This window comes from Rhodamnia argentea, chromosome 2, assembly GCF_020921035.1.
Source record: "Rhodamnia argentea isolate NSW1041297 chromosome 2, ASM2092103v1, whole genome shotgun sequence".
Classification (NCBI taxonomy): Eukaryota; Viridiplantae; Streptophyta; class Magnoliopsida; order Myrtales; family Myrtaceae; genus Rhodamnia; species Rhodamnia argentea.
The window spans coordinates 21,682,091-21,705,382 of NC_063151.1; the positions used below are offsets into that span (position 1 = coordinate 21,682,091).

The 23,292-nt window shown below is 39.7% G+C and overlaps 2 protein-coding genes across 2 annotated transcripts; one reads left to right on the plus strand and one right to left on the minus strand.

Annotated features, from left to right (window-relative positions):
- Window positions 1-5,964: 5,964 nt before the first annotated feature.
- LOC115751457 (probable E3 ubiquitin-protein ligase RHC1A) lies at window positions 5,965-7,451 on the plus strand. Its single transcript, XM_030689373.2, has 2 exons — window positions 5,965-6,997; window positions 7,361-7,451. The coding sequence occupies exons 1-2, from the start codon at window positions 6,010-6,012 to the stop codon at window positions 7,393-7,395; spliced, it is 1,023 nt and encodes a 340-aa protein (XP_030545233.1). The 5' UTR covers window positions 5,965-6,009; the 3' UTR covers window positions 7,396-7,451.
- A 3,939-nt stretch (window positions 7,452-11,390) lies between these two features.
- On the minus strand, window positions 11,391-12,440 carry LOC115751427 (ethylene-responsive transcription factor ERF014). Its single transcript, XM_030689336.2, has one exon. It carries the CDS (start codon window positions 12,250-12,252, stop codon window positions 11,617-11,619), a length of 636 nt encoding a protein of 211 aa, XP_030545196.2. The 5' UTR covers window positions 12,253-12,440; the 3' UTR covers window positions 11,391-11,616.
- Between the last annotated feature and the right edge of the window lie 10,852 nt (window positions 12,441-23,292).

Below are 23,292 nucleotides of genomic sequence, written 5' to 3' on the forward strand. Positions count from 1 at the left end.
AGTTGGCTTTAAGTGGCGCAGATCCACGTCAAGCTGACTAATTGCTGATATGGCGCATGGGAGGGCAAGAGAGTTCATGTGAATCGAGACAGTGAAAATACAGTAAAATAACAGGTGGAGGAAGCCAGCGCAACGTTCCACTCGAGGTGACAAACATCATGCGACTTCTCTTTGCCTGTATATTTCCGTTGTTCTTGACACTCTTGGATTCATGCGGCTGGTTGACCCCAATGGGGACCATGATTGTGTACATGGAGCCAAGCAAAGATGATCGTGACAAGAGATGGTGGGACTTGGTCTAGATTCGAAGTTTGGACGAAGCCCAGTGCTGGCTTTCGGTTTCACCTTTTGGAGATGAACATAAGGGTCTCCGGTTTACAGCCGCCCTCGTGTCCCCTTTTGAGTGATGAAAGGTGTTACCGATAAAATCAAATTCATTACGGAGGAAGTTGTCAATTATACTAAGGAGATTCAACTGAAAAATTATCCATGTCAATTCACGATTGTCGATCGGGTACCACTTCGGTATTCCATTATTGATCTCGATGTCTATTCAGCTTCCATAACTAGTGCAAGAATTGAGAGTCTTTATTGTAGCGTTGCTTTTAAGAATCGTAATTAGGAGTATTCGCAATTCAATGTCTAGTTCAATGTCCTGCAAATTTCCAGAAATCTAGCTCCTTAGAATGCTAAATGCATTTATCATTCATTTAAGAAGCATATTAAGAGTCGTGCAACAAGCCTATATAAATGTAAGTGTTGTAATCATTTTAATACGGTGAATGAAGGTGAAGTAAGAAAAGGCCTATCGTCTCCTTCTGCTTTTTGAGTTGTGAGAGTTGTGAGTGTTTTCACCTTCAAATTATTCTCATCAAAAAGTATGCGAGTCAAATCTGGTTAGTGCCAGTTTGAACCAAAATGAATTGAGCCGAGAACCGGATCGAAAAAATATCGACGCACTAGCTGATCCGGTGCAGTATTCAATGTGCACCAAGTTTCTAAAGCCCAGGAAAAGCTCATCCGTTCATTTGCATACAATGTCAAAGAAACTAAGACACTCATAATTCTTATAGTTTGAGTATCACTTCACAAATCAAACTTCAATTTTGAAGTTGGCCAAAATGTTTATTTGTTCACAATCAATGGAGTAAAATCAATTTTTTCGGGATCTTCAGATGGGTGGAGTGAAGAGTCAATTATGTAATGACTAGAATTTTCTAGATTTGAATAATGGATAGATTACCCGATTCACAAAAGCGAAGGTATTTACTTACAGCAGAAAGTGCAATTATGGTATTATCCGCTAGGAACGAAAAATTACCAAAGAAAATTCATAAGCCTATTGTAAAGATGGCAATGTAGTCCGAAATTTTTTAATTTAATCAATTTAGTCAAAAACTTTCGATGATTTGTCAAGTATAGTCATTCCAACCAATTGTGATTGGTAATTGTTGACATGAATGTTGGTCATCCTACATAACTCGACTAACATTGACGTGGACAATTTTTGCAATTTTGTTGTAGGTTTTTCTATTTTTTTTCCTTTTTTTATTTTCCTTTTCTTTTTTTTTCTTCTCTTCCTATGTCCCACTACCAGTCCATGGCCTCAGTGATCGCCAACGGAAATCGCTAGCTAAAGAAGACGATTGGCAGAGGGAAATTAAATTGAAAAAGAAAAGAAAAAGTGAAAAAATATTCATATTCTTTTTTTAAAAAATTGGCCTACATTAGCACCAACAGTGCCACATAGGATTGTCGGTATGTCCACCTTAGTAATTTCCATCTAGTTTTGGCTGAAAAGACAACGATGGCAAATCATTAAAAGATTTAAGATTAAATTGATCAAATTTTAATGCTTACGAGTGAACCGATATCCGTACAAGAAGCAATTATCTCCCGCTAGGAATGACAAAGAACTACACATAAGTTACAATATTCTGCCACCGGCAATAAACGCAATATGAAAACTCACTTGACATTTTAAGTTAGATCTCATAATTACTTTGTGATCTCCCACGAAAGAAAGTCTACATGCACCAAAGCGAATGATCTCTCTTAAATACCTCAAGGAATTTGAATAAAGACTTTGCTAGCATAACAGTTTTTAGTTGACTGAGAGAATAATAGTAAGTTGTGAGTCACAAAATCTTAAAAGAATGAACCTCCCAATAATTTTTAATTTTTTTTTTTTAGTTTAAAACAGGCTATTAGCATAACAGTCGTCCAAAGACTGTTATATAAACAATTCCCTTTGAATAATTATTAAATGCGCTTCCGAAGTAAAAACCAATTCCTACTATCACTGTTTGATGGGGGAATATGTGTACTTAAATTCAGTCATGCAACTGCATTCTCTCACCCGTGATTAGCCAAATGCGATCTAAAAGCGACTTGGTTGCACGTGAAAAGTTGCGTTTCGAAGGCATCTAAAAGTTTCCTCACATGGAAGAAGTTACGGGCGCTGGCCGACGACCACCTTAGTCGCGGAGCAACTTGTGCCGGTGGTCCATGCCAACCACCAACCCAACAGCTTGTCTAGTCCAGATCGCTTTAGCCTGTAATCACCCGTTGTATTTTTGTTCACTAGCCGGAAGAATGCTACATGCCCACCCATTGTATGTGCGAAACGTGATCGTCAATTCCCGATCAGTGGTCCTATTGTGAATTTTTTCAATTGCTAAGGGGTCCCGACTCTATGTCAAGCAGCTAGATTCTTCACTGCAGATTGGTATCTAGAGTTCAATCAAGATGCTTCCAAGAGCTCTTCAAGAGCATGTGTATGTGTTCATAGAGCTATTAAAATAGATCATGAACACATTTCTTAACCCATATATGATGAGCCGAGTTGTTATATGAGTTAGTTATATTCGATAAATTGGTCATAAATGGGTCTATACATAGTATGAGTATTGAATGGGATATATACAGGTCATAAATGGATTTATAATTTAATAGAGGTGTCAATATATTAGACCCACTTTATTGAAAATTGGTCAAATATTGGTTAGTCAAATTCTACAAAATGATGTGTTAATGGCTTAGTCTAATTACATGTGGGTCGTAAATGGGTTTATCTTTGAATCCATTTACAATCCATTTAGCTCAATAAGCCCAACTCATTTACAATTCTTTTTTTTTTTTTTTTGGTCAGAAAACTCATTTACAATTCACTTGGCTTTAAAATTATCAGTTTATAATTTATTTTTATTATCTTTTAATAAACAAAAGAAATAAAGAAAAATTTTAAAAATTGAAAAAAAAACTATTAATGCCGCAGATCCCCGCCACCACCAATCATTGTCTCCAGCCATCGAGGAAAAATAAAAATAAAATAATTACTTTTTAAAATAATCAAAAATTAATTTTTAATAAAAAAAATTAACTTAGAAAAAACAAAAAATTTAAAAAAATCATTAAATTTGTATTACATGAAAGTGTTTTAGTAATATCCTTCTTAACAAATTATAAGAAACAAACACTTCATGATTTGATTAAATATAGAAGTGTTGAAGTAATATAAGTCGAGTTGGGTATGGATTGGGCCGGATATGAGTTGTTAAATTTGTATTGCATAAAAATGGGTAAATATGGGTTGGATCATATTCGACCCGACCCACTCATTTGACAACTCTAAACTTACTTAGACTCAACTCATTAGGGGTGTGCAACCGGACCGGGTTTACCCAGAACCCGGATCGGCCCACCCGAAAAATAGGGTCGGGAATCAATTCTTGCTCAAACTGGTTCGGGTTTCGGTTCCAATTTTTGGGAACCGGTTGAAACCGGTCCGGTTCCCGGTTCTAGGTGAAGACCCACCCGGACCGGTTTTAGAACCGGTTTTTAGTTACTTAAAAAAAAGAGAAACCATAATGTAGTGTCCAAATAACTATGATTTTGGTTTTATGCTCGTGGTGTTTGAGATTTTCTGGTGCTGGTTCATGCACGCTTAATGTGGTGTCTTTTAGCATGTTATTTGGATCCTGCAATTTCAGTTTTTTTTTAATGGGTACAACGAAAATTGAAGCGTGATAAAAGGACTTGCACTATGTTAATTCAGCGTTACGGATGATCATTATTGCTTTTGGTGGATTGCAACTTTTATTTTTTATATCGGGGTTTGTTGCTTTTGGTGGATCATATTATTATTTATTATTATTTTTTGAATTGTTGCTTTTGGTTTATTATAATTTTTGTTGCTCATTTCATCAATGCTCATATTATTTTGATGAAAAAAAAACAGGTTCTCGGGTAGACCCTAAAACCGGATCGAAAAATAGGGTCGGTTCCAAAACAGGTTCCAAGACAAACGGGGTCGGTTCTCGGTTCAAAAAACTAGGAACCGGTTATAACATGGTCGGTTTCGGGGTCTAGGTCTGGACCCGGCCCACCCGGCCCATGCTCACCCCTACAACTCATCTATATAACTCTTTCTTTATTCGCTTTTGGCTTTATTCGATCCCTTGCTCTCATTGCGTCCTTTCATCTCGGTGTAGGTATGAATTTTCCTAAATTGAATTAAATATTGAAGTATTTTAGCAACATGAGATATGTCGAGTACGGGTCACTAGATTTACATTGCATGAAAATGAATTACAAGACTCACAATATTTTTTTTTTTTTTTTTTTTTGGTTGAAAAAAACTACCTTTCATTAATTCAAATATAACTTGAATGACAAGATAGATGAGCCTCTGAACATATAAGGTCTCACAAGATTTGACAAGACTTGGAAAAGGTAAAATCTCCGGTCGTTGGGTCTTAGCAACCCAATCCGCTACACAATAGACCATTTTCTATCCAAAGCAGATGTGCCGAGCCCTTCTAGTAGTGACATTGGAATGTGCTGTTAAGTCCAAGCCAGGCCTGATGGGTAATTGGTGCTCAACCCTTGTCATATTGACAAGTGTCTGATACTAAGAGGCCCATAATGCCTACGTAGGTGAATAGAGCTCAATGAGTTTAGGCTTTTAAATTCATATTGATTGACTTTGTTGGGTCGAAACGCACTAGTGGCCCAATTAGAAACAGAAGGACTACTTTCTGAAAAAGAGAAAATCAGAAATAGGAGGACTACGACTACCTTTATCCCAAAACGAGAATAATAGTTACATTTAGACCTAGTAAAACGCAGGCGTATATCAATGAATTGGTCGAGCGATAAAAGCCGAAGGACCGTACCTCGTGCCTCACGAAGAGTGGAGTCTCAGGCATGCCGAATTACTTGGGCTCAGATCATAAGGAAACAATTCGTCGATAACATGGATGGCCTACTTTTGACTGAATCGGGAGACTAGACGATTTGTAAGGTTAATTTGTACGCACAAGCATGACCAAGATGCAATGGAAGAGGCGGTCATTGAGAGGAAAAGCTCACCATCTTTATGTTTTTATATGAAACTATGATCGGGAAAAAGAATATTGGAAAGAAAGAAAGAAAGAAAATGTTTCTTTTTTTTTACTTTGGAAGTCCACCTAAAGTTGGTTAATCTCAAGTCAATAAGATGATTCACTATCTCATGAATGAACCATATGAGATGCGACCCTAAAGTTGGGTGGGTTATCCAAATGTGAAATTATTTGTAAAGAGATATAGAGAATCGAACTTGTATCATGTGCCTAATTAATATATATAAATTAAATTTATACTCAAGCTGTGGTTAAAATGAATGGGAGAAAGAAAGTTACCAAGATCCTGTAGCTGGGGAAACCTCTTTGCACCGTGAACGGGGACATCCTTTGCTTCTTTCGGGAGGAACCAAAACCAAACAAGGTCCTAAACTCCTACGAGTGCCTCAAGCCAAAGACATTGTCTTGCAAAAGAAGTAGCAGCAGAAAGTAACCAAAAAGAAAAGAATAGCTTCCCAACACACCCAAAAGCCATCCTTTCCTTTCCCAATGTTCATGAAGAGGAATGCATCAATGGGTATATGAGCATGAGTTCTGTCCCTTCTTCTTTCTTCACCAACTTATTCTTTCTCCCTGTGCCCAGCTCCTAATCACAAGCCACATCATGTCCTCCGACCCGGCCGGTGAAGGCACGAGCGAGACCCCGAACTATCAGCTCTATTGGTGCTACCAATGCCACCGGATGGTCCGGATAGCGGCTGCCAATCCATCCGAGATCATTTGCCCGCGATGCTTAGGCCAATTCCTTGGGGAAATCAACAATCCTAGCCCGAGATTTGTGGTCGACCACACCCAGTTCGATCCTTCTCCGGAAGCCCGGTTGCTCGAAGCCCTTTCCCTCATCCTCGACCCTCCGATTCGGCGTTTCAACAACCTCGGACTTGATAATCAGGGATCCGAGCTTCGAGGTCGATCACTGCTTAGACCGCGGGGTGATGTCCCTGACCAGGCGGAAGGAGATTTTACGCATCCTATTGCTGATTCCATAGAGCTGAGGCCGAGGCTGAGGCGATGGCCAAGGTCACGGCGGAGGAACCGAAGTCTGGACCTAGATGGCAATGGCATCGACGACAGGCCCTTCACTTGGATCTTTCTTACCCCGGTCGATCCTTCTCGTCCAATCACACTTCCTCCTAGGACAGAGGGCTTAGGAGCGAGGGGAATCGATCCTAGGGATTTATTTTTAGGGCGGGGGCTCGAACAGCTGATAGAGGAATTGACGCAGAACGACCGTCCTGGCCCGCCTCCGGCCCCTGGCTCTGCCATCGATGCGATACCGACCGTGACGATTGAACCAAGCCACTTGAACAACGACACTGAGTGTTGTCCCGTGTGCAAGGAGGAGTTCAAGGTCGGCGGGGAAGCGAGGGAACTGCCTTGCCATCACTTGTACCATTCGGATTGCATCGTCCCGTGGCTGCAGCTGCACAACTCCTGCCCGGTCTGCAGGCAGGAAGTGCCGCTTGTTTCTGAACCCGAGGTTCCGGTGGATGACTTGGAATCACGCAATGGAGAAGGAAGGTGCCCCAGATGGCTGCGACGGAGGCATCTGTGGCCGTTTCGAGCCAGGCACAGGCAAATTCACCCACCAGGTAACGGCTCCTAGCCTCCTAGTGCTTCCTCACTCAAGTAATCGACCTGATAATTCAAACCGTGGATCAAAGCGCCATGCTTTTGATCTTCTCAAATCCTGTCAATGTCTGTCCAACTACTATTTAGATGCGAAATTGCTTTAAAGCTTCTCAATGTATGATACTTCTATCGATGCAATATTGCGAATAAAATCTTTAGCCGATTCCAATGTTACTTCTCGACGAAATCGTTTTCACCCCTGTCATGTTTTCGGGTGGCCAATGCTTCAATACTGCATAATTCCTGTAACTGCATGTGCATCATCTTAATCTTTATACTGCAGCTCTTCTTTCGTTTCACGGTCCTCTTTTTCCTTTCGGCAGCTAACTCGTGGTGGAATTCCTGCAGCATTCTGTAGCTCGTTAGATTTCGCCGTTGCTGTCATCGGGAGCGTTCTTAATCGATTTGTATAATTTAAAAAAAAACATTGGTTAGGATTTAAAGCACAAAATGCATGTCCCTAACTCTAAATAGGGCGTGCTGCGTTACAGGATGATCATCGTCAATTGTGGTATGGTATGGACAGATTGACCTGGTATGTGACCCACTTGCTTCAACAGTTAAATCTCTTCATATTAGAAAAGACCATTCGAATCTGTGATCATGGCGAAGACAAGTAAAGTCTGATCACACGCATGTTTGATCTACAACCGACACCAAAAGCTCTCATTCGACGGTGAACACTCGAGCATTTGCTGGAACTTCATATCGAATCGTCCACTACGCTATCTCCAATTCGCCATGTTATGCATTACTTTTCCTCATTCTGGGATTGCAGGCACCCGACCCGAACTGCCATCGGACTTGGTTTCATGAAAAAAAAAAAAAAAATTTGTTGTGATTCTTTCGTGTATAGTACTCTGAACGCTGCATCGGTCCTCGGGGGCTTTGACATGCTTGTTCATCATGAATTGGGAATGGCAAATGCTGCAGTTTCTCTCTTTGTGCCCTTTGATTTTCACTGTTTGGAAACCTTCGGTTCCTAAGGGGAACTAGGTTTGAACTATTTTAACAAAATCACTAGAAATAAAAGGGAATAAAAGGCTCTGTTTTGAGAAAAAAAAATTCAGAAAAATATTTTCTGTATTTTCCAGAGCTCGGTTCGTGGAGAATAAATGAGCCAAGAAAAATATTTTCCACCCATAAAAAAAAACACATTCAAAAGTGAAGAAAATGATTTCCTCTATTACGGAAGAGGAAAACATTTTTCCCTATATTTTCTTCCTCCACTTGTTCACATTCCTTTTCCTTTTATTTATATTTTTTATTTATTATCTCTTTTATTTTTTTTTGTAATTTTAATTTTGTCTATTCTCTTTTCTTGTTCTTTTTTTATTTGTTATTTTTTTCCTTTCTCCTTCTTCTTCCACCGGCTGAGAACGTCAATGAAGGCCAATAGCTCGGCAATCGGCCAAGACGCGGGTGGCGAGCTCAAGGCTTGGCCAAGGCTGGCTAGTGCCTCATCGGCTCGTGGCAAGTCTCGAGCTGGCAGGCCTTAGCCGAGCCCGAGCTTGCCGACTCGCGTTATGGTCGGTTCCCAAGTTATCCGCCGTCATTGAGGCCCATGACTGGCGAAAGAAGGAGGAGTAAGAAGAACAAAGGAAAATTTAAAAAAGAGAGAGAGAGAGAGAGAGAGAGAGAGAGAAATTACAAATTACAAATGAAAAAATAAAGAAAAATTATGATTTTTTTTAAATAAAAGAATGATTTTTTAAAAAAAATAGAAAATTAAAATCAGAATTATTAAAAGGAGTGTACGGAGGAGAATTAAATATGATTTTCCGTACTGAATGGTAGAAAATATTTTTCAGTTTATTTTCAATTTTTAGCCAAACACCGAAAAATATTGTTATTTTTCTGGAAAATGACTTCTTGTAAAACATTTTCAAAAGCACGTCATTTTTCGTGAAAAGGACGGAGCTTAACAGTCCTTAAACTTTAACCCAATGTGCATTACCATTCCTGAAAGTTTAATTAACTCGATGTGATCCTTGAACTATTCATTATGTTCAAAGTCCTCAATGAATTTTTAATTTGTTCAAAATGCGGTCTTTAAACTTTGACTCAATATATAATATCGTCTTTGAATTTGTAATTTGTTCAATGTGATCCCAAATCTGGGCAAGGCCAAACCTCGCGCTGCCACAATAAAATGAAAACAAATATTATATTATTAGAAAAAAATAAAAATTTTACAAAAATTGTGCATTGGTAGTGCCATGTAAGATGGTCGATATCCACATCGATGATTTAAAAAAAAAAAAAAAGGCCGAAAGAAGGACTACAATGCCAAATTGTCAGAAGGTTTAGCACTAAATTTGACAAATTGAAAAGTTTAAGATTAAGTTGGCATCCGTATAATAGTTGAGAATTTTTTTGGTAATTTTTTCAATCTAATCCTAAGTAAGTTTCTTAAGCAGAGAGAATCGTATTCATGTTTGTCACATGCATATTTTATATATAGTAAAATCAAAGGGAAAAAAATGCCTCAGCTAATTACCCAATCAACCCTAAATTTGACCTAGAACTAGCTAACTTAGTTTCAAGGTCAACAAGGCCGGTTCCTGATTCCACAAACTAGAACAGAATTAGTTCCACGTTTTAAGTATGGAACCTGGGCACCCTACAACCGGTCACCCCCACCTAAATGTATATATGGACGACTCAATCTATCAGTGTCCACTATCATCCAGAGGAGATCCCATCAAATTCTACGTTTGAGATTAAAGCTACCCTTCTCTATCCATTCCCATTATGCGTATGTAGTTGTTGTGTTCTGAACATCTCAACGTTATGATCCTTGATTAATGTCATAAAAGCGCGACCAAGTTCAATGTAAAGAACAAACAAGAATGGGGGCCCATCCTTAATTTGAAGTCCATAAATGCGCATGCCATGTGCAGTCAGTTCGCCTAATCCAAACTATGGGGCACACGATTAGAAAGCCCATTAAAAAGAGATTCTCTAGTGTCAAATACTTGCAAAGAAAAGTGCAATTTGGCCCAGCCAAGAAGCTATGCTCATATCTGCATGTATAAAAGTAGAGTGCATGCCTTTCATACTGTAAGATGGATTGAGAGCTTATTTTGTCACTTCCGACCCGGCATTTTTCTACATTGTCCGATCCGGCAATCCCTAATAGTGCTAAGCTAGGGTTAACCTCAAATATCTCTTGTTCCATGCAACCAACATATTCTAACATTAAAGTCATCACTGAAGTGAACGTTTTTCAAAAAAATTAGCACTTAAGTAATCGTTTTGACACTAAAGTAAGTGTCGTGTACAAGTTTCGACACTTGTAGTGTATTTTAGCTGAATATTTTGTATTGCCACGTTGGGAAGGTCCGAGCTCACTTTTTGGCCAACCAAAAATAGGGAAGAAGTTAAAAAGAGCTTAAGTGGAAGCCAGCTCACTAGGTAATTGGAGGCAAGAATATCATATACTAAGCTATTACCGTCAAGTGCAACTAGATCGATATTAAGGTTCTGCTTATTTTGTGAAAAATGTGACATTTCTAAAAAATATTTTTTCGGAAAGTCATTTTTAGGGAAAATACAAAAATTTCACGATATTTAGCTGTGACCGGAAAATGCTAGAAAATATTTTTTACCATTTGGTATGGAAAATCTCATTTGATCTTTGGACCAAAATATTCCAATTTCTAAATTATTTATTAATTTTCCTTTTTATTTTTCCTTCTTCCTCGGCCGATTGCTGGCCATAGGAGAGGAGCGAGCTTGAGCATCACCCAATCAATTAGCTTCAAGCTCACTAAAGGCCAGCAAGGCTCGCTAGCCTTGGGTGAGCTCATCCCTCGCGCGTGGCTGACCAGCAATTGGCTGTCGCCGTGGCTGACCAGCAATTGGGCGTCGTCGTGGCTGACCGAAGGAGGAGGAAAAATAAAAATAAATAAAAAATAAAAATAAAAAATAAAAATTAATTTTTAAATGTATTTTTATAAGAACAAAATGCCGAGGACCCGGGAACTAGCGTTGGGGTTCCCATGTCCAAGGTTAGAGTTTCACGTCCAAGCGTCGACACCTAGTAATGTTTTGAGAAACGTTATCCGATTTTTTAAAGAGGAAATCATTTGTCGGAATTTAAGCATAAGTTTTTCTCCAACTAGGAAAATATTTTTTGTTGACTAATGTTTCTAAACAAAACGTACACTAGAAAATGAAGAAAGCATTATGTCTTCCTCGAAATAAACGTAGCCCGAGTAATAATTGTATTTTGGAATCTTCTAAAAGAAGACAAAAGAAGGCAAACAATGTGCAACGATACAGTGCATTTTCGCACTTCCCTATTTCATCCTTTGATGATGAATACATGGCTTAGCGTACGACAGACTCTTGGCAGAAAATGATACATCAAGTAATAAAAAACGAATACAATCTAGAGATACTCACATGAGGGAGTCCAAAAAGATGTCTATCCCCATGTGGGCTTCTCCGCCTAGCTAGTTAAACCCTCAAAAATAACCCTTACACAACATATTATTTTGGTCAATATCATCAGTAATTTCCCCTTTGGAATAATAATAAAAACTTACTATGAATGGTAAAAAAAAATTTTATATCAACAGAAGCTCCATAGCCGGATTTCTTCAGCTTCTTCCAAGAGCTCCTCAACCGTGGGAGGACCAAACGACGCCGCGGCGATGTTATTGTACATTACTTGATCCACGTACTTGGGCGATTGGAGGGCATCATAGTTGCACCAGAAATCCATCATGTCCATCGATTCGCTAGGAGGGTACGCCCCGACGCATTGCGCGAGCAACACTTCGTCGTCCGGCTGATCCGTCGGCGAGGAACACATGGAGGGGGAAGAGACAAATGAGGGAGGGGTGGCAGCAGCGGCGACAGCGACATTATGGTCAGCACCACCACCATTTGCAGCGGCGGCGGCGGCGGCGGCGACTCGCTGGATGGACTTGGGGGACATGGAGGCATTGGGTGGGACATGGTGGTGTGAGGAGGAGAGAGGGAAGTTCAAAGTGGCGGAAGAGCCCTTGATGCAGAGGAGAGCAGCATCATAGGCTCTGGCCGCCGCCTCGGCGGTGGAATAAGAGCCCAGCCAAATCCTTGTCTTCTGGTTCGGCGCTCTTATCTCGGAGACCCAGGAGCCCCAGCTTCTCATCCTCACTCCCTTGTACTTCTTCCTCAATGCATTGGATGATGGCATGGATGGCTCCGGCTCACTCTTCACCATTGGCAAAAACAATGGTGAGAGAGAGAGAGAGAGAGAGAGAGAGATCAGTAAGAATGTTTGAATACGGTGGGTTTTCAGTGTAGAGTGGCTTTCTCCTTCTGCTTTTTGGCTGTTGTTCTTGCGAAAGTGAAAGGACTGATGGATGGAGGGTCCAAACACAAATGGAGGATTCAAAAGAGGATGCTGATTTTATAGATTCATAAGATTGTAGCCCAAGAAACAAGCAGGCAGCTTCCTTCCTTCCTGCTTATTCAAAAGTGTGGGGTTTTGGATATATGGATGACAGGTGTTTTTTCTCTTGTTCTTTTCTAACATATTATTATGGGAGAAACATAGGATATTGGATTTATTTATGTCCCTATACCTCCATTCCATTCCATTCCAAACATCATTCTTACTGACCCATACTTCTTCTACTTGAAGGTGAAAGTAAAAGGGCAGGGTCTTTGAATGAGTCAAAGGGCCTTTACTGCTTTCTGCAAAAAATCAGTCACCCCCGAAATGTCAAAGACCGACGCAAAAGTTGGCAATTGGCGTGCTGATACGACCGCAAGGAGAATAGACCATGTTCAAGATTTTATTCATAAAGTAACCTGTCGAGTTTCTTTTCTATTGGGTACTTAAACATGATGAACCGAACTTATTTTAACTGTTCTACTTGCAATTCAATTCAACCACCATTTAATGAAACGAGTTTAGTTACTGTCCTCTGAATTTTACTGCTTGCGAGACAGTTTGTCAAAGCAGTTACATCGCATGACCACATTGACCAGCAACCTTTTTTTAAAAAAAAAAAATACCTTCGAGGGCAATGTTTTCAAAGGCCGGACACAAAACCCCGTGGTCTCTGGGAGAAAAAGTGAAAGGCCAGACCAGCTTGGACGCGCGCGCACACACACTAATATCAAAATAATGAATGTTCTTTGCCTTCCTTGTGATTCTTGACTTTCTCAGCGAGTCACACCCCCACATGTTACCTGCATTATGCACCCAGTTAAAAGTCAAAAACCTGCAACAGCAATAAATAAATAAATAATAATAATAAAGAGAACTAAAACAAATGATCCAACTCCCCCCATTTTATTCCATAAACAAATTACAGAAAGAGCAATGCAGCTCACTGAAAGAAAGAGAAACATAGGATGCTGCGAGAGGCAGCTTCCGAGGAGCTGCATATGATGGCTGCAGAGCTTCAGACTGGCTGTTACGCACAGAATAATTTTTTTATAAAAAAAAAAAAGAGAGAGACTTAGGGTTTACAACCATTTTAATAGAACTATACAAATGGATATTCAATATTTCATATAGAGAGCGAAAATAAGCAACCGAGGTAGTTAACACGCGCATTGCCAAGGAAAGAAGGAAGGAAGGAAGAGGCAACGCTTGACGGAAGCACAGGGACACACCAGCTGTGTCTGGCCTGTCCCGCAGACCAAAAACCGCGTCTTCTCTGGTGGTGTCTTATCTCATTCCGATGTTGATGCTTCCCACCTTGGGAGTGTCTGATGTGATCAGTACGAGCGGGGATGAGGGATGGGCGAGCCCAATAATGCAATCGATAAAAAAGAAAGAAAGAGGAGGCAAAGTACGTACGTCAAGGGGATCGCTCTCACCTGCCCTATGGCCATTTTTTGCTTAATTGCTCACGCAATGCATATGGCTTGACTTTTGAGGATGTAGCCCTAGTTTCGTCGGAGAACAAGTTTTCTCGGAATCGGATTTTTTTTTTTCCGGGAGTCCGTAAGATTCGCCTTTGGCACGGCGGAATACAAGCTTAATGAACGAACCGAGCATACCTCGTCCCGTCGCACTGAGGCGCTGTCGGAGGGCGCTCCTTGCGGGGGAGTCTCCGGTCGTGCCTTGTGCACACCGTCCCCAGTCCCCGTCGATCATCGGAGACTAGCTCACTTCACTTTCACATTGTAATTAGTCATGTCCCTCTAATTTGCGACACAGCTAAGGCCTCTTGAGTGTGATCTCTCTAGAGAAAGGAAGATCGTGACGCGAACCTAGTATCATTAAATATACCTAGCCAGAAAATATTTAATTTTTAAAGTATCGATAGCGCATGTCTCAGTGAATCGGAAATTGCGATCATTTTCCTTTTTTTGGTTGTTGCCTTGGGGAACCCTCCCGTCGTAGAACACTCGCAAAATTCTCAACCACCTCCACTAAACGCATCTTCGGTTTTTATTAACTTCTAATTTTTCAATGGAAAGATTATAAGAGTGAACCCACAATTAAAACCACCTCGAAAGTAGAGCGACTTGTATCCAAAAGGGTCATGTTAGCAAGTATCTACGGAGGAGCGCGCTTACTGATCATACTAAATAAAAACTAATCCAACTTTCAATTATCAATTACACATAAACACGAGAACAATTGATTTGCTGTGAACATCAAGCTTTCTTTATTTGATTATCTTACAAGTGTCCTATTTACTTTAGGGTTACCCGTTCACTTGCCCACCCAAAATAACAAAAGGGTCTCCTGTTTTCCGTCGTCCTTTTGCATTTAATTACCTCCGATATTACGTTGAAATCATAACATGGCATAGTAAAAATGTGTAAGTTTTGAATACATGGACTGCGCGACCCAAAATTACACCCCACATAAGTATTTTCAAAAATCAATCACAAACCGCAGTTCATATGAACGAAATACATTTATGAAAAACTCCAATAACTACTCTTTTCATAATGCTAAAATAAAAATGGGAAAATGTAGCTAGAATATGTATTTCTTTTTTTGCACGGATAGCTGGTATATTAAACGGGTGGAATAAAAGTAACATCAGAAGGAGGGCGCTGAGTCAAAGCAAAACCCTAGATCATAATAGTCCTAAGCTACACGTGATGAAGATAGAGATTTCCCATCTCATTAACACTGCCAGTTGTGGGATCATCAATGTCTCACTATTGTCTAACTACCACAAACGTGTAACAAAGTGTGGAAGGAGTCAAAGTCACTGCCTTTCAAAACCAAGAAACCTCGTGGCTTTTACCCATGTAAGCTCCGTCTTAATTTTACTAAGTTATATTTTATAGTGACATTTTAACCCTTTAATTTAACTATGATGTATTGTGTAACTCTCCTTGTTTCACAGGTAATGTCGGTTCTACCTAGGAATGAAAGTATTGAGCAAAATGATTAATTTACCATAAATTGTGAGTCCTTGTATTGATAACCTAAGAAAAGATTTGCACAAATAGTCCATAAACTTTGGTCAATGTTCAACATGATCCCTGAAATTTGATTGGATCAATGTGATTTTTGAACTTCAACAGAAGTCCGATACTTCGCCGGAGAGATCGCTAAGAGGGAGTCTAAGTCCAACCCCGTTAACTTATCTAGTTGGACCCATTTTCACTTAAAAGTTTAAGCCAATGAGTTATGTGTCAACTAAGATATATTAACCGCTCCACATCATATCAATTATTTGATATAGGACTTCTCTAACACAACTCACACGTGCATCTTAACAATCTCTCCCTCACGTGCGAGCTCCAGTGTTAGGCTTGCTCCATCTTAATCCAAGTATCCTTCCACACCAACTTATCTCAACTTAAATTTCCATCAACGCCCATCGGGCTCGCATTGCTACACCACAATGCCCATCGGCCCGGAAACCGCATTGGCCACCAAATTCCTTCATTGATATACTCACCAAACATTGATACATATTGAGAGTGAGCCACCAATGAACCATTGGCTCTGATACCATTTGTTGGAAGTGCGAAGTAGAAGTCCGATACTTCACCGGGAAGATCGCCAAAATAGAGCTTAAGTCCAAGCCCGTTAACATATCTAGTTGGATCCAACTTCACTCAAAAGCTTAAGATAATGAGTTATAGGCCAACTAAGACATATTAACCGTTCCACACTATATCAATTATCTGATGTGTGACCTCTCTAGCACAACTCACACATGCATCCTAACAAATTCAAGTTTGAGGACAACATTGACATTTTCATATAGTTCAAGAATTAGATTAAAGATAACCCAAAAGTTTGGGGATCACATTGAACAAATTAAAAATTTAAGGACAACACTGCACATTGATATAATGGTCATGGACTACATTGAACAAATTAAAAGTTCATAGCAACATTGCATATTGGGCCAAAATTTGTGAACCATTTGTGTCATTATGCCATAATTTAAGGCTTTCGAAAATGCGATTGATTAATACTTATTAATGAGGAAATTCTATTCCCTCGAGTCTCTTGAATGTTTGAGGAAAAACCGACACTTTTTACTCTATAATATGATGTGAACTTTGCGACCCACAGTTTGAAATTTAAAGACTCTCGTAGTCCATAATTTGCTTCATGCCTTACACTTTGCGACCTCTCCTCATAAGAGTTAATCAACTGTTAGAAAAGATATTAATTTAGCGATTAAGTTTTGATACAACGGATCTCATATTCAAATCACAACTATTTCTCGTTCGAAGTAATCTTGAAGGGCGCATGCTCGCCACCATATAGCCGAATCCTTACCTGACGCGTATGGATAGAGGCAATTTAACATGCCTTCGTGATGACTAGTCGTACCGGAATGTTCAAAAACATCATTGCGAGAATTCTCCACTATTTTTAGTGAATCTAGTTAATGAGTACTCATAAGGCCCTTGTTGAGCAATCGAATTGCTCTATTCCAAATGAGAGGTTGTGCACAAAAAGTAGAAAAAGGGGAAGACACATATTTTAATTTTGGACGACGTGATAATGCATCATTGAATTGCATTATCTTAATCATAAATCTTGCACAAAAAGAAAGATTAGTGTCGGCGATCCGTACTAGTCCTCCCTCCCTCCTCCCTCCTTCCTCGTTCACACCCTTCAGAGCACGAGTCGCCTCTCTGTCAGCATTTCCCTCGGGCTCGTCCGATTGTGATTCGGAAGAAATAAAATGTGCTTCTATTGCTTTATGGCTAAAATTTGAAGATGTTGTTTACATTCTTGGAAAACCAAATTATTATAGATGGCATAGTGTTATGTATCAGGTGACCGATAGTAAGATTCCATACATAATAATAATAATAATAAACCACGTGTCTCTTTTTCTCCTTTTGTTTTTGGCATGTCCAGGCCACACTTCTCTCCTATGTTTGCTGCTGTCCTAAAAATCAAAGGAACGAAACAGGGGTCTTGCCCCCTCCTCGAAGATGGCACGAAATTTCATGCTTCACTTCCGGTTTTTTTCTTTGTTTTCTTTTCGCAACAGCTGTGCTTTTCCTTTGTGAATTTCTGGAAGAAAGGGGATTGACAAAGTGGGTATGTATTGAAAGTTGACCCTGCTATGTTGAGATTGATTTGACCCTTATTTTACGCTTCCCTACAGGAAAAATTGTAAAAAATACCTCAAATTTATTGCATTTTTTTAATTTATTTTTAAATAATTTAATTTTATTAATTCAGTCTTAAATATTTAATATTTATGTCAATTCAATTCTAAGTCTTTTTTTTGTGTTGATTCAACCCTAAAATTTTTATATTTATATAAATTCAATCCGTTCGGCCAACTTTGACCCTCGGACGCTTGCGTGGATGTGGATCAGCACTGACGTAGATGCCAATGTTTGTATAGATAATTTTTAATAATATTTTAATTTTTTTCAAATTTTTTGACTTTTCCTTTTTTTTTATTTTTTTATTTTCTGTTTCTTTCCCTTTACTTTCTTCTTCCTCTGTTCGAATTGCAGTGAACTCATGTTTTGCAGGTAACGAATAAAATCAAGAACGTGAGGAAGAAGAAGATGCCGCCACTGCCGCCGCCCGCTGCCGCACCCCACGGCCAACCCGACGCCTTCGATGGCTTCACCGAAGAGATCATCCACCTCATCCTCAACCACGCAACGACAACCCACTTAACTGAAGAGATCTCTTCTGGTCTTCGAGGTCGGCCTCGCCCAGGCCAGATCTGGGCGGTCACTTCGGCCACCGCGTCCGTCGGCTGCGAGGCCGACCTCGCCCAGGCCGACACAATTCGTGGCCAGGCTCGACAGCCCCAAGTGTCTGAAGAACCTGGACCAGGAGAGATCCACGGATCTGAGGGTGGAATTTCACGACTGAGAGAACGAGGTCAGCATCCCGTCGTCGACGTGAGGGCAGAGCGAGAGACCGAGCCGCGAAATGAAGGGGTAACAGCGAGCGATCGAAGGGAGGAGGTCGGAAGAGAGGGGCCTGAGGACCAGCGGTGGCGGGACTCCACGGAGAGGAAGGACTTGCAGGCGAGGTAGAAGGACTAGCGAGCAAGAGGGTTGTCGTCGCCTAGGTGGTCGAGGAGTTGGTGAGGCCATCAAAGGGGTCGGGTTGGTTGTGGGATGCGGCAGCAGCGGCGGCGGCGTGGTCGTCTTCTTCTTCCTCACGTTCTTGAGTTAATTCGTTACCTGCAAAACACGACTTCACTGAAAATGCAAATGGAGGAAGAAGAAAGCAAAAGTAAAAGGAAAGAAACAGAAAAGAAAAATAAATAAATAAAATTAAAATATTATTAAAAATTATCTAAGTAAGCGTCGGTGTCCACATCAATACCGACCAAGATTCACGTCAGCACCGGTAGGCCAAAATTGACCGGACGGACCGAATTGATACAAATACAAGAGGTAATTTATGACTAAATTGACACAAATGAAAAAAATTTAGCATTGAATTGATTTAGAATTGAATTGATAAAAGTGCAATAGATTTATAACTTTTTTAACGATTTTTCCTTTCCCTATAAGTGTCCCATTCCTATGTTGAGCTGGCTTAAAGTACTAGAAGCATAGGCTTAACCCGAAGATACAAATGAAAAACGACAGTAACAATTTCTCGAAGAAGCACAGATCGGTCCAGGGTCTTGGGGTTTGCTTGCTTGACATTGCCGCTTGAGATCCTGGTTGAGACGTGCCCACCTAGACGTGCCCACATGGAATGCAAAATATTGGATTTTCTAAGGTAATTAGTTGGAAACTTTTAGGTCTCCACAATTTCATGACCCTAAGTATAGTAGCATTTCATCTTCGAGGCTCCAACATAGCAAGGACCATACGTTATGAACCCGGTTTGGGCCATTTTGACTTTAAGGAGTTATTTTTCACGGGAAATCGCTATTTCGAGAATTTGGATTTTCACTTTAGATGAGTGCGATGCAAGAGTTTTTTTTTTTTTTTTTTAAGAGCAAGGTAGTACTATTTAATTGCAGTATTATATCATGGAAATGATTTCTGGTAGACTAAGTAACTATCGGACCCTCCAATAGTTGTTCTCAAATTCTCTCATTATTCGACCAAGTTTTGTCCAATTTATAGAGCTCTAGATTCGCACATTGCACTTGCGTCATGTACACGTTACGTCCATCTAATCCTTTCCAAAGAATCCCGGCAAAACTCCTAGAAAAGAACGTAGAGAACTTCTTCCAGTATGGGCTATCAACTAGATCTTCTATTAACGACATACTTGGATCACACCATTTCACCAATCGAATGAGCGAATTAGTCCGTAATTTTTTCACCATCGGTGTTTTGACACTTCTCAACTCTTTCAGCAATCCACCGTCATCGCAAGCATCTCGTTCGCCGTTTTTATTCCTATTGATATTCAATCGCGTACATTTCATTTCGAGATAAATGCAAAGTAAAACCATGACAAGCTAACCGCACGTCAAATTCTCTTGGATCGATCGTACTGAGTACTAAAGGAAAAACACCGACTTTCACACAACTTCCGTTTTATATTCAATTCTGTGCAACATTATCATTCATTTTATGAAAATATCCATGAATGAAGATTCATGCATGCTCTCCTTCGATTCTCACGTTCGACAAGCATTATCTGCAGAGCTTATTCCACGTATGAGCTGGCTCCGTACCTGGAAGTTCCGTACCAATCATATTGATGGAAAGTGTGAACCGACATTTCCCAATTTTTATAATCTTTATCCTAAAAATTTTCAATTGCGATCACAATCTGAACAAGCAGCGACGCGAGAGAGAGATGGGTTCATTTTGAAATTGGAGGATAAATAAGCATGAGAGATTCGGGTCGAGAGATTGAGCAACATGAGCATGTGCCAGAGATGGATGGAGTAGGTGAGATCCACTTCATGAACGTTTAAATCCGGGAACGCAGAAACTTCGGAGAAGTTCATTGCGAGGTGTCGCCGACAGACCATATCCTCTAGGATACGAGAGTTTCCTTTTGGCTTTCTAGGTTAAAACTTGTTTAGGTAGGAGGACGAGGCGGCGATGTCGGCAAGGTTCCGACGGAGGAGGTGGTTTGCTTTCGACGATGGAGGTGGAGGACGGTGGCGGCGCAACCACTGTCGGTTGGCTGGCCAAGAGAGAGTGGAGAAGAGATAGGAGATGTGTGTTTAATTGTCCAAAAAGTTCTAAATATATTGAACGACGATAAATTCGATACTAAACTTTTCAATTGCACCAATGTAGTCCTAAACATTTTGACGATTTGCCAATTTAATCCCAAACTTTTCATGTGTGCCAATTTGGCCCTAAACCTTCTGAAATTTTGCTAATTTAGTCTTAAACCTATCATTTGAATGATTAGTTGGAATGACCACATTGACAAACCGCTTACATGTTTAAGACTAAATTGAAAAATCATTAAAGGGTTTAGAACTAAATTGGCACAATTGAAAAATTTAGGACTAAATTGGCAAATCGTCGAAAGATTTAGAATTAAATTGACACAATTGAAAATTTTAAGACTGCATTGATTGCCATACATTAGGTTCATGACTTTTTGGACACTTATAAATGTATTTTAGAGGGAAAATTTGTCCAAAAAGTCTTAAACCTATTACATTTTAGCTAATTTAGTCTTAAATTTTTTAATTTTGCTAATTGAGTGATAAACCTTTTCGCACTTAGCCAACTAAGTCCATCCAACCAATTTTTAACGAGAACTCACTGACATCCTACTCGCATGTCCGACGCTAATATGGACAATATTATTTTATAAATTTTTGGGTTTTCTAATTTTTTTCTTCTTTTTTGTTTTCTTTCTTTCTTTTCCTTTTTTTTTTTACGCCAAGCCGACGAAAGTCGCTAGCCAACCCTCACCGGCCACAAGCGAGGGCCGACCGACTTGGCGACTTGATAGAGAAAAGAAAAGAAAAGAAAAGAAAAAAAGAAAATAGTAAAAGAAAATTAAAATATAAAATGTAAAAAATATTACATAAATTACAAAAAATAATTGTCTACATTAGCGCCGCCATCCTACGTGGCACCACGAGCGGCCATGTCGGTGATTTCCGGTTAAAATTGGTTGGATGAATCCAATTGGCAAAATATCAAAATGTTTGGGATTCAATTGATAAAATCGAAAGGCTTAAGTGCAATATGTTTAGGACTTTTTGACGATTTTTTTCATTTTAGAAGAAATTGAATCCAGGTAGACAGCCTGCTTAGAAAGTTCATTACATGACTCGAGTGCATCTTTTGAATATCGGACTAAGACCAAAGATACATCATTGATGCATGATAATATTACACCAAGCTAAGGTCCACGGGACAATGATATTTCACTGGTGGATGACAATATTGCATTCAAATTCATGATGTTAGAAAAATGAAGTGTTATATGCAACTGCTATGTCAATTAAATGAGCCATGACCCGAACTAGGATATAAACCAAGTGGTGAACCAATATCGAAAACTTCGAAATTTAGTAGTGAATAATCGAGACTCAGTAAATTGGTCCATCTCAAGAACATGATCTGAAGTCATGAAGATTTCATGTGGGTAGGAACAAGTACTAATCGATGCGAGCCAAGAGATGATTCATTGAATGTGACTTTTAATTCCGTCGGAGCTTATCAGCCACAGTGAAAGGTGAAGTCGGGTGAAGCAAAAACCGAAGAGAATGAATGGCAATGAGTTAGTGAAAGGACTCTATCAACTAAACCAGCCATAGTGAACGGTTCAACGCTATGCTACCGTTCAAAATCATAGGAAATTCGAGTCCTGTCCCACGTGAATCACATAAGAATTCGAATCCACTTTTACTTTTACTGGACTAATTTGCACGATTATAGATGTTTTCTCGGTACCAGCAACTCCAGCTGCACGAAGAAGGAGCAAAACATGCTTTCAGTCAGTCTCGTACAGTTAACAAGTAATATAGTAATCCTAACACGTCTTCCCTTGAGAAAAATATACAAAAAATGTCTTAAACCTAATATATTTGAGTCAATTCAATCTTAAATCTTTCAATTGTGTAATTTAGTCAAGAACCTTTTCACGTTTTGTCAATTGACTACATCCGGCCAATTTTAGCTGGAAATTGTTGACGTGGACGACGGCAATGTTACGTGATACGATCGATGCTGACGCAAACAAACTTTTTTATTTTTTTTTATATTATCTTTTTGGAGTTTTTTATATGACGCGAAGAATCTAGTCACATACAAAATGTATGCTCACTTTGTAAAATTGCACCACATATCTACAAAACAAATACTCCAAGAAATCAGCTTCAGATCTTTCCACCTTTGACTCTTTTCTAATCTTAAATGCCTGGATTGAAGCTTAATCTCTTGAAGAAAGAGACATTATAATTGGCAATTGGAGTTTCTACCAAAGGCTATGTTTTAAGAAGAGGATGACTCGTGAGGATTGCCCGAGTAACTGATCGCTCGATTTGGATGCAGTAGATCTTGTGTTTGAATTGGTGTCACTAGCTCAAAGTCATCTTAAAGTCGCACCGCCACAACCCCCGACGGGTAGGGCCTTGCCTAATACGTACGAATGGGACGGCTTATCCCCATCCTTAGCAATTAATTCTCCAACTAATTCTTTCTTGTGCATCGAGGAAAATTCTTGACTACTATCTTTCAACTCAACCAATTTCTTTTTTCAAGTAATGTCATTATCACAAGGCAAATCAGCGCTCTCATTCTCCCTTGGAGGATCCACATAAATTACAGCAAAACCGATGAAGCGAATAGAAAACAACTTGCGAGTGAACAAAGCTGGGAAAACACCACATTCTTGCAGATGCAAATTCAGAAACAGAAAGAAACTATGGCAAAC

Coding starts and splice junctions, on each gene's coding strand:
- LOC115751457 (XM_030689373.2), top strand. CDS start 6,010: ATGTCCTCCGACCCGGCCGGTGAAGGCACGAGCGAGACCCCGAACTAT. Junction 6,998..7,360: donor CAGGCAAATTCACCCACCAG/GTAACGGCTCCT, acceptor TCCTTTCGGCAG/CTAACTCGTGGTGGAATTCC.
- LOC115751427 (XM_030689336.2), bottom strand. CDS start 12,252: ATGGTGAAGAGTGAGCCGGAGCCATCCATGCCATCATCCAATGCATTG.